The sequence below is a fragment of the Onychostoma macrolepis genome, chromosome 10, assembly GCF_012432095.1.
Source record: "Onychostoma macrolepis isolate SWU-2019 chromosome 10, ASM1243209v1, whole genome shotgun sequence".
In the NCBI taxonomy this organism is placed as follows: Eukaryota; Metazoa; Chordata; class Actinopteri; order Cypriniformes; family Cyprinidae; genus Onychostoma; species Onychostoma macrolepis.
Window position 1 is genome coordinate 17,665,174 of NC_081164.1, and position 12,234 is coordinate 17,677,407.

The following is a 12,234-nucleotide window of genomic DNA, read 5'->3' on the forward strand; positions in this document are numbered from 1 at the left end:
CAGCCTTGGAGAACAGTACAGTCTGTGAACTGTCAATGTGTGAGTCACATCTCAGTTCTTCCGCTGCAGAAGTGATATCACACGTATACAGTCAGTCAGTAGGTGGCTGGTCTAGACTCAGTCAAAGAGCTCGCAGCAATCATCTCTCTTTCTCCAAACACACTTATGTAGTTCCAGCCCACAAGACCTATGAGTTTCATCCGTTCCTTTCCTCGGCACGTACATACAGGAACACATGGCTGTGGAGGCTGGTGATTAAACAGCGCCACTTTAGGATGTGATAAGTGTTGCGCTTGTACCTGTGACGTGTCAGACATGCGTTTTGGAAAAGAAGGAAGGATGGCGTGTTGATATCTTACCAAAAGGTTCTCTGGCTTGATGTCCCTGTGGACGATGTTAAGGCTGTGTAAGTACTTGATAGCATTGGCCAGGTTGTACAGCATGCCACTGGCATCCCGCTCAGTGTATCCGTTTGTGGAGGTGATGGCATCAAAAAGATCTCCTCCCTAAAAATAAGAACAAAGATGCAAATTACTAAAAAAGGACAGATTCAAAATAAGTAAAGAAACAAATGTAATACTACTACAGTAGGTCTATTTAACAGTAGCATTGGAGTAAGAAATGTAATTATTGTCTTCACTGCATAAATTAAATGTAAATTGATTCTTTTTAAAGCTACTAAAGTTGTTCAGCCAAGAGTACTAAGTGGTACTCTTTTTTCTGTTGTTGTTTAACAGCAGCTATATTAGGCAGCTGTCACTTTATGTCCTAATGCATGGATCCAATATGCTGACTACGTTTACATGGACATCAGTAATCTAATTATTTGCCTTATTCTTAATAAGACAATATTATGATTAGTGTTTACATGAGCTGCTTTTAGAATTTTCCTTTCATGTTACCAGTTTAGATGTTTTAGAACATAGATTGATTAATGGTACACGTCATTGTCCCAACGCGACGCCATCCGACGTCCCTTCCAGAGTTTCACATATCAACATACAGTTCGTCTTCGTTACGGTGCCATATATAGTTTCATTTTTAATTTTTACGAAAGCTTCAAGTGCAGTTAATTATTTGTCATGCTATACGTGCAAACAGACGATGGCGTTGTTGAAGCCATGCTCTTTTGTTTGCCGTCAAACGGTTTACCACTGCTGTGTGTATCCTGTCGCAAAATCCTACACGAAGGTAATAGTGTGATTAAGATGTGTACATGTCTATTCGATAATGCAACTAAAATAGTGTCGTCTTAATCGTGTTAAAATCGGAATACTGTGTATTCCATGATACACAAAATACAGCAAAAAATCTGTGGACAGACACTTCATATTGTCTTCTACCCAGCTTTAGTCTGAGGTATCTTTGACATCTACTGGTGTGTGAATGGAACAGTTACATTGTTGCATTTTGCTTCCAAGCGAGGTGGTAATTGCATGTACACAAACTGATCGACATCACAAGAGCTTTCTTGAGGTCAAGTTGTTTATACAAAGCAGGCAGAAAGTTCACGGTGGCCTGGTTTGCTGTTCACATGGCAGAAATCCCCTCAAAGAGTCGAGTAAGTGGAACAGCAGCTTAAAATAACGTTCAGTTCAACAGATCACAACTGCACAAGGCGGCCATTACAAGGACCCAAGAGCTAAAATTCATCTGGATCTCCACAAGATGTATAAAGCAGCTGTCTTTCAATCTATTGATCTGCATTTGTTTTTACTTTGGTTTGAACAGGTGCATTAAAATGACAGCTTGCTGTTGTACACACCTTAACAAGCTCCATGACCAGGTAGAGTTCACTGTAAGTGTCCATTTCCTCAATCAGCAACACAATGTTTGGATGTTTCACTCTTCTGAGGATAGCCACCTCATTCTGGATCATATGCTCCTGTGCAGGAGAAAGAGATTCAGAATAAAAATATATTGTACAAATTGCCATAAAAATAAAAATACAAGCATTTTATTGACAATATCATAATGCTTCCATCTCACCTTTCCTCTGCATTTTCCTTTGTTGATGATCTTCAGAGCGTACGCCCTGCCAGTCGAGTGCTCTACACACTCATGGACCACCGCAAAGTTCCCATCTCCGATCATTCGGCCCACTTTGTACCGATCTGAAATGGAGCTCGGGACTGTGGGTATCGGCGTCTCCTCCAAGGGCTCGGCTGCAGACGGTAAGGAAGAAAATCAGAGCAAGACTGAGTGGGCCTCATTCAGAATCTGTTTTTATGACTGAAATCTCTGTAGGCAGTGGAGAAATTTGATTCTCAACCAACATTCCTAGTCTGAGAATCTCTTTGAATGCAGCTCAGAGAACAAGACAATAACCCTGCATTCGGTTCAAACCTCAGATTCTTTCATTAGTGCATTACAGTCAGCTACAGCGTGTACACTGAAGTGGAAATGATTGTATAATGAACATCTACGCAAAGCCTTCAAATGAAGCGTTTGTTGTTGACCAGCACTGCAGACATACTCTTGAGATAAACAACTTTACTTGGTGGCACTGAGCAACTATAAAGCTTCTTTGATTAATAAAGGGCCTTCTCATTAATAAATTCAAAACCTCCGATATCTGCATAAGATCAAAGAGTTGCAGAGCTCTTTGTAAGAAAGTCTGAATGCAATATGTTTGAATTCAATTATAATGCATGGGTTTAGAAAAGGTCAAGTTACTGCCAAACTTAAACAGTTTTGTTTTACTCTAAAACTATAAAATTTGTTTTGGTAGTTGAAATAGTACTAAAATTAATAACTAAAACTGAAGTAAAAACAAATTAAAGCTGAATATAAACGAATAAAATGAAAAGCACATAAAATTACTAAACTACAGTTAAAATGAAAACTGACCCCCCAAAAAAACATTTAAAAAAAGAAAAAAAAAACTATAATAGTATATGAATAATACTAAAATAAGACTGTCTAAACCAGCCTAAAGTGTTCTATTTCTTACCATCACTAATGGGCCCTTCCTCCTCATCCATACTGCAGACTTTGGTAGAGGCCAGAGACAGAGAGGAACCACTGTGCTGGGATCCCTGTGAGGAAGAAAAGATCCAATTAAACCAGAAACTGACTACATAGCAGTACATGGCCAGTGTGTATGAGAATTATAACTCCAAAAACCACCGACAACCACCTAACTTCAAATACACGGACACAGTGAAGCAGCTCACTGGGGTATTCCGTCTTTCTACCTGTGCTGGATATCCTCAAGCTGCCCCGTGTTACTATTCCCATCAGGACGGTCGGCACGCTCGGGACACAATCCTCATTCTCACTTTTAAACACAGCACAGCGTTAGGATAAAGCCAGTGATCGGTGTTTCTTTGCTGGTTGCCATGGCAGCAGCAAGTGTGAGCGAAGTTACTGGCTGTGCTGTAAATTGGTTTTCGCTCCCGGTTGCCGGCAGTCAGGGTGCAGGGACCCTTTCAGGTTCGCGTGGAGAGTAATTGGAATGATGTCTCCGGGAGCACTGCGCTCTCCCGGAGCTCGAATGGATTTGATTGGACGGTAGTGGTGTGAGACGACGGCCCTGGACGCACCTCAGAGGGGCTGCTAATGGCGAGAACGAAGCGCAAATCTACAGAGACAAAACAGTGGATGGGTCACGGAGGGTCAGCACACCTACACGCACTGTTTGATAATGGCAGTTTGAGTGGATGCATATGAGACGGCCAAGGTAGGGTTGTTTAAGTGTCATCAGAAACAGTTTTGACTCGAGAGTGTGTGTGTGTATGTGTGTGTTTGTGTTTCTGCATCCTTTTTCTATTTCATTCAGATCACAGTTTGTCCTGGCGCTATCAAAACTCTTGTTACCATGGAAACTGTTGGAGTGTACTAATAATATTTTCCCTCTGCGAGACAGGAAGCAGCCAGAGACGAGCCCATATAAGGCATCTTCCTGTTTCCTGGCTGAATGCTAGGTCAAATCACTCCAAACAAGCTGGATTTCTGTGCTTTTTCTCAGGACCGGAAAGAAACAAAATAAACCATGCAGTAAGTATTTGCCTCTCCACTGATCAATCATGTTGAATCCATGTGTTCACATGCAAATGTAAGTACTCAGTTGCATAATGGTCTGTGCAATTATGATGCTGATAACACAAATTTATCTCTGTGATCCCTAATGTAGTGTCGCAGGAACACTCTATCAAATCATCCTTTAAAAATAAAACAATTAACAGGCTCAGTATCAATAACAATGCCGCATTATTGCATTTTAAGGTCACTCTTGTCATTTTATTGCAGACTAATTGCATAATAGCTCGAATGACTGATTTAATGCCTGAGATGATTTTGTTTTGTGGAGATGCGGATGCCATGGGGAAATTTAATCCAATGGCCAGACAGGATCCCACTGTTCTCATCAGGATTGCTGCTACTCAGAGGTTTTTGGGAATAGCTGTAGAGATGCTAGACCTCTTAGCTGCAGCTCCATTAAGACCAATGTGAGAAAATCTCACAAGAGTCACTTATACTCACAATAATCTAATTCCATGACTGGCTGCTTTAATTTGTTTTTGAAATGCATAGCCGTCATTAACGCTAATGATTGTGAAGTGCAAAATAAAATAAAAAAAAATCTGCAAAGTCTGGGACAAATAAAATGTGATTAAAGGAGCTCTGAGCCAAACTGTCCCATATAAACAGAAGAGGACCCAAAAGATTTAGTAAAGAACACCCGACTGAGTTTGTACTAGATAAAGAGACTTACTGTTTAATGCATTTAGCATCTTCAATCATACGTACGTGATGGAAACATTTCATGACATGCTTTGTGGCAAACAGACAACGAATTAGACCAGAAAATGACACAGTCTTTTTTTTCTACACATAAAAACAACTAAAAATGAGAGATTATGATACAAAACTAATACAAAAACAAAAACAAAGATGACTACATGATTCACAATGGCTTGAAAGCAAAGGTATACAGGACAATATAACTGAGCAGAGTCCAAAACAAAAAGGTGAAAACAGCAAAACAATGAAAACCAATAGAACTACTGCGGAGACAGAAAGAGAAGTGGTGATCTTTACATGGCATCATACAATATACAAGGTGTCTATTTTTTGAATGAATATGAGGTGAGCAGATAAAGAAATTGCTCACTCAAAAATGAAAAACTCCATGCAAGCACGTTTTGCAAAATCGCTCCTTTTCTGTTTCACAAAAGAACAGGTTTGGAATGACATGAAGGTGAGTAAATGATGACAGAATTTTCATTTTTGGGTGAACTATCCCTTTAAGAAAGTCATTATTTTGCTTATGTACAATAAACAGAAACACAAGTACATGCGAAAATCCAACTTCCTTTTAAACATCCATGTGTAATGATATCATAACTGGAAGACGCTACCATTTCATTTTTATATCAATGTTCATGGAATGAATGAAAACACACATCACATGCGCACAAACACAATGTCATTTAAATACCATAAAAAGAAAAAATACAGGTGTGAAAACGCCAAAGGAAAATGTGAAGAGCATGCAACCCAACAGACAGTTTGATGGAATGATTAAACATCATTTAATGGAGATGATGAAGAATGTGTTTTTATGCTATTTAAATTAAACTGAACACATCCACAGAATTTACTTTGTCCATCTCAACAACAAATTAAAAGCGGCATGCTACCTCGAATCCAGCTAAAACTCAGGAACTGAACAGGTGCATTTTCAGTTCAATCCTAAACAGCACTCAACTCTTTTAGAGACAGGTGTGATGCTGAGCTTGATGGCCTCACTTTCCATGTTACGCAACACACAAAGCACTCATACTACCTAGTTAACCATCCATAAAAAATGACTGAAAAAAAATGTCATTTAATCTCACGACTATGATGATACGATTTAAATTGTAACCTCATTTACCTCTATTCATCCTCGTTTAAACCAGATTGAGATGGATTAGCAGACTTGGAAACAACATCCCTATTTTATGTGTTTTGACACGGATTAAAAATGTATTTGTCGCCATAGCATCAAATGCGTATGTGTTCCATATTTTTCCCCAGAGGAACTGAGATCTTGTGGAAAGAAAGAGAAATGATGGAGGGGATATGCCTGAGGACACAGAGGCCCCACACACACACACACACACACACACACGTAGATATTCCTAGTATAGATCCGGCACTCTTGTGTAGCTCGTTTCTAAAAGTGGGTCATGCGTTGAATGTAATCCACAGCCCGGGCTTGAGCGGTAAAGCTAATTAATAATAAATCAGTAGTAATGATCGGTGTTTAATTCATTCACTTGGAAGGAGTGAGGTCATTTAAAACTGCAGTATAAGCTATCAGAGATGGTTTATATATATATATATATATATATATATATATATATTACAGCAGTACTCCGCTAGCAATATATTGGCACTGCTGTAATCACACACATTAAGCATTGTATTAGCGCACACTGCAAACTAATTGAATAACCAAGCCACAGAGCTGCAATAACAACATTCAGAGACTCATATAAATTCATAAGCCAGATAAAGAAGTGCCTGCTTCTTTGGAAGCATTTGGAGAGAACATTCAGTTCTTTTGCATTTGTATCGTATTTATGTAAATGTTTTTTCTCCTTCCTTCATTCACAGAACTCCGCTGGGGAGTTTTCAAAGCCTGACCCACTTATGCAGGAGATGGTTGTAAAGACGTTGAGATGCATCTCTGCTTTGGGCAGATCTGACTGTCCCAAATTCTCATTCTGCAACAGCAATGAGCTGAGAGCAAAGCCATCTGACAGAATCAAACCGCAGAGAGATCATCCAACTTCAAGAGCTCAGGCTGCGGTAAGAGATAAGTGAAAGAATGACGAGAATCTGAGAGTCTTTGCTAGTGGGTGGAGGGCGAACACAAAGTGCTCGGTGTCTCTGTCTCTCAGCCGGCACATCGACCGAATCGCATTTAGAATCGTTAAAAGTCAGACTCTTCTAATAAAAAGGCAGTGAGAACATGTTGAGAACATAAACCAGTTGTTTCACTATGAACTGGTTTAAGGTCAGTAAATCTCTGGTTGGTTAGTGGCCAGCAGTTTCTGACTAACCTATTTTGGGTCAATATCAGCATGTGATTTTGCTGGCTGTAGAACAGCACTTTAACTGCCTGCAGCTGGATTTGATGTGTCCCAAAAGCTCAACATTTTGATCATTTGGAATGGAGTATAATATCCTCAGTGATTGAATGCTCTAGTGCATTTTAGTCATGGAGAACTAAGAAAGAGGAATAGACAGACACTCAGAAAGAATGGAAGACAGAGAGACTCTTGACTCTTAGAAGCCAGAGTAATCACTGGACTAGTAAAACTCTGGACTGGGAAGAAGTTTAAACCTCTTTGCGTTAGTCTATCAACTGCAGGATTAGAGATAGTTTGACCTGGTCAAAAGTGCACAAACTCCTCCCAATCATACACAAACTTTCCTCAGAAACCAAATAGTAATGTGTTTCCTGGAGGAAAAAAAAGTGAATAAATAAACACTTCCTGGTGAGTTGCATGCTCCTTCAATAGCATGTATCATGCCATTTCTCTTTTTCAATGCTGTCTCAATCAGGGTCCAAAATTAGCACTGGCCAAGCACCAAATGTGAGTAAAAATTGTTTTTGGTGAGTAAATAAGAAAACCATTATTTGCTCGTTGGCAGTACATGATTTATATGTATAGTCATATCCTCACTGATGTAAGTGATGTGAGCGAACCTATACGAACTGTTTTTAAAAAATGTGCACGTCTTGTATTTCAGTGAAAAACCTTGGAAAAATCTAGGAGTCTTCAGAACGCAATGTGGTGACACTTATATGGAGGAATAGAGGAATATTATATATATATAAGATATATATATATATATATATAAATTTTTTTTTTTTTTTTTTTTTTTTTTAGATGCCACAGAAAATATATCACCTGATGCAGCAAATTACACAACTTGCAAATCATGAAAAATACAGCTTCATGACAGGTACGAAAAATGCGGTATTTATTTTCTCAAATTATCGCCATTGGCAGATTAATGGCAAAAGTTAATTCTGGACCCCGATTTCAATGTAACTTCATAATTGCTGCTCTACTACAAGCAGAAGTCATTTTTCATGGCTGACAATAGTTGACTTTCACATTTAACGAAACGTGAGAGACCGAAAGTTTCCAAATGTAGTGGCCCAGACTAAGGATTGACTGTGGATCTTAGTGCCACTTTGAAGAAGTGGGGAAGTTAAGCTGTGCTGTCAATGATGGCCTTGTCCATTTCCTGAGAACATAGAAGGAGCGTGTTATATAGAGCCCGAGATGGCGAAGGAGGGCAACAGAATGTTCTAAGTGGAGAAGGATCTGGACACTCAAATCACACGATATACTGGATAAACACTACATAAAGGACACTATTTGGCACAACAGAATTGTATTTAGATGATATGATTTCAAATGAACCAGGTGGACAGTAAAAGATCTGAGGTTTATGTTTGGTTAGGTGTATGAGCTGGTGTAAAATTGTGTGTGTGTGTGTGTGTATATTAGGGTGATTGTGGAGAGAATGTTGTCTTACCCTGCGTTTCTTCAAGCTTCCCGGGCTGGTGGGAGCTGGACTGGGCGATTTTGCAGAATGGGGTGTGGACAGCTGACTGGCCGGGGTCCCATTCACTACAAAGAAAAAGTGGAAAAATGTCTGAGTTCACAAAAAAGTGTACAAAGTTTGTGAATGAAGCTCAGCAAATATTTCAAGAGCCCCCAGGAGGCTGCCAGTGCTCTTATATTCAAAGAGCGAGCTTTTCAAAAGCCTGTCAGTGAGTAAGAAGAGAAGAAATCGCCCACACAGCTGCTCCTGCTTCCCACACTCGCATCCCTAAACAAATCCTCTTCGGATAGAGTGCAACACACCCAGTGGCACAAATCCCTCCATTTCTACAACCTCACATCTTCCAAGGCCCATCGGTCATGGTAGGACTGCACTACACACCACTGAGAAGATCTGAACTCTCTGTCAACACCAGGCTGATTCATATTCACAGGCGACTGCCTCTATTTGCTGATACAGATTAGGAATTATCCCTTGACAGTTTTACACTTTCTCATATGTTACCAGGACACAACGCCAAAACAGTGATTTATACAGAACATCAAAATTTAAATAAGCAGCAAAAATAAGTGTTATTTAACTGCACCGTATCCATTCTAATTCACATTTGAAACTGAATAAAGCAGCAGCTATGAATGGAAAAGCCAAAGCTTGTAGTGAAGCTATAACAGAAATAAACCAATGTGTTTATGAATTTTTATACATAATACATAAAATGATTAGATATTAAATATGAACTAGGCCAAACTAATTATGTCAAAAGCCACTGTAAAAAAAAAATGCATAAGATGACATGAGGGATGACAAAAAATATTTTGGAGAATTTAATTTAATTACTGCAATAATTGAATGCACAGCATGTTACAACCCATATTGGTTCATTCATTTACACAGACTGGTGATAAATTGTAGATTTTTAAACTATTGTAGCAGACAAATATGGGAATATCATATATCAAAGTTTAAAACACATTGCGCAAAAAAAAAAAAAAAAACTGTTAAAGACATATAAACAAATTGTGTTACAACACTATGTTACGGTCTCTCCTATGAAGACGAACTGAATTAGAAATAAAAAACCTACTGATTCACATATGAATTCACATCAAATAAAAACCTTCTGGCGTCAATTCCAGATGAATAAGCCTCACTATTAAATTCCGTCCTAAAAAGTAACAGCCAGCTTCCTGTGTATCCGCAAAAGAGCAGTGAATCCGCCTCTCCTACCTTCGTATTGCAGCATCTTGAGACACAGTGCTATTCCAGGTGGCAGAAAGCAGCAGCACTCGCTGAGCGCGGATTCCAATGAATGGAGCGGCGGAGAGCGGAGCGGAGTACAGAGCGTGAGCCGCTGCTCGCTCATTGGCTCGCCGTCTGCCTGCGTAGCTGTGACGCGCGGCCGGCCGGTTCGGTACGGTAGTGGGAGGCGCGAAGGGCTGAGGTAATGGTGGAAACGCGGTGAATCTTCCCACCGACAGACCTTTAATGGCACTCAAACCACGGCCAGATACAAACATAAACACTACCGTATTTTAACATGAGACAGTGATTTCTAAGGTCTCGTGAAAAAATATATTACATGACCATTTGACTAATATAAATACGTGATCTCTAACGTTATTTGATCTCAGGTAGCCTATTTATTCAGTTATGTATTATTTGTTATCAGGCATTTATTTAATTATTTAGTTATTCATTCATTTATTTGGTTTCTGAATACCGCTAGCTTGCCTATAAAAAGCGCTTCTCTATAAAAGCAATTCAACATGACCCTGTGTGATCTATGCGGTGTTTACAGGAAACATACAAAGATTATAGCTTTTTAGATGTCAATACTTTTAACGTTCACGTGATTAAATTTAAATCTAGCTCCCTGCCAATAACAAACAAACAAAAAAAAGCTAAGTTCAGTTTGGGAGTTTTTGAGTTCACCTTTGAAATGCTGTGAGTGAGTGTGTTTGTGAGTGTTTACAGGTTTTGCTACACTTGTGAGGTTAAAATCTTGAACATTTTCCTCATACATATAGGCTAGTGAAACGTGTCTAAAAATGACATGTGAAGATGTTTGAAGAGGACTGTCACTACTTAAAAGCCTCAAAATAATCCAAATGATTTTGTTTTAAATAGGCTATCAAGAGGTTTGTATGAGGGCCAAATTTTCAGCTCCATATGAAAGCCACTTAATATGAGATATCTTCACTAGTGAGTGAGTGAGTGTGTGTGTGTGTGTGTGTGTGTGTGTCTGACTTGGGGGAAAGAAGTAGGCCTAGGCTACACTCATTAGCACCATCTGTGGTGTTTCATTAATTTGATGCAAGTGATGCTTCACCAGCAGACACATCACTGTTTTATTTTGGGGTTAGTTCTCCAACATGTTCTCAAAGTTCTCTGTCGGAATTGGCAACAAGCTGAGCCACCCCCTCACACAAGCGTCCAAATATCCTTAAACCCCTTTTGGGGAGATCACAGAATGTCTAAAGCAAAGATACAGAATAGGCTATTCAAAACTGGATTGGAAGCAGCATCAGAAATTAACTTTTCCATTAAGGGGCAATATTTGCACCCTGCAATTGCTTTTTCGGGGCATTTTTACCTTTTGTAAGAGTAATTTTTATAATTACTTTTTAAAATGTATCTGTTATGTCAACTGTAAAATACTTCAATTTAACCAGTTAATTTAAATTTAACAATATTTTAAACTGTCTGTTACCAATCAAAATCAACAAAAGCTATCTTTACAGTGCAAAGGTGGAACATAAGATGCATCTGACATGGCATTGATGTTTTTGACAGTTTAATGCTACAGTACATTTACATGTACATGTAACAGTCCAATTAGATTTCAGTCTAATGTAAGTTATGCACATTCACAAGAACTCGTGAACAAATCTACTGTAAATTTAATGCTGCAATTGACACTTTTCATTCATTTCACATTTGACAAATTGTGACAGTCATAATACACTTTTGTTTTTGCCCCCATTTTTCATGATTGTTTTACTTCAAAATATTTCCTTATGAAATGTGAATGTTTGTTAGACCTTATATGCAAGGCCAGAATGCACTGTCTATATGCACAATATATCAGCAGTATTCTAAACAACCTTTTGAACAATGGGATATTTCTTGGATGTTAATTAATAATCAATCCCAATAAAGAATAGTCTATAATGTGAACTCTGATTTCACTAAAAGCATGTAAATTGTAGATTGGAGCTCACAATGGGAATGCTATTTAAAAAGAAAAAAATCGAAACAGTTTAGATGTGTAATATTGGCCATAACATAAAAATAATTATCAGCTACTGTAGCTGCATGTATTACTCTTTGCAATAAAAACAGTATGAAATGTCGTGTTTATTTGTCAGTGATAAAATTAACTTTTCATAGCCCTTATTGCACAGAGACTGATAAAATTCTGTATCCTGGTCCACTCTGTCTGGCTCCTCTCTGAAACCCTGTCGTGCATATCACATAGATGCACCGTAAATAGAAATTTCATTAAAAATGATATCCACTGTGAGACAGATGTGCTTGCTTGAATGTACTCAGAGCAGGATGCTCTGCTCCCAGAATGGAGCTCTGATTGCCCCAGAGGACAGGCACAATCACTGGATGCTTCATATATTTTAATAATGCAGAAGTGTATTTATATAT

The 12,234-nt window shown here is 38.7% G+C and overlaps 1 protein-coding gene and 1 long non-coding RNA gene across 11 annotated transcripts in view; one reads left to right on the forward strand and one right to left on the reverse strand.

Annotated features, from left to right (window-relative positions):
* Positions 1 to 12,234, reverse strand: part of dclk1a (doublecortin-like kinase 1a) — a 50,784-nt gene that overhangs the window by 5,215 nt on the left and 33,335 nt on the right. For 9 of the 10 annotated variants that reach the window (XM_058789918.1, XM_058789916.1, XM_058789920.1 and 6 more), the window contains 5 exons: positions 8,548 to 8,642; positions 2,954 to 3,038; positions 1,990 to 2,165; positions 1,766 to 1,885; positions 360 to 506 (listed from right to left, as the gene is read on the reverse strand). In XM_058789918.1, the coding sequence (XP_058645901.1) occupies positions 360 to 506; positions 1,766 to 1,885; positions 1,990 to 2,165; positions 2,954 to 3,038; positions 8,548 to 8,642 (623 nt within the window). Of the gene's footprint in view, positions 1 to 359; positions 507 to 1,765; positions 1,886 to 1,989; positions 2,166 to 2,953; positions 3,039 to 8,547; positions 8,643 to 9,804; positions 11,892 to 12,234 lie in introns of those variants that run through there. The other variant, XM_058789926.1, reaches the window with a different exon arrangement.
* LOC131548552 (uncharacterized) lies at positions 3,200 to 7,881 on the forward strand. Its single transcript, XR_009273186.1, has 3 exons — positions 3,200 to 3,682; positions 3,869 to 3,999; positions 6,607 to 7,881. It is a non-coding gene; the product is annotated as an uncharacterized LOC131548552 (long non-coding RNA).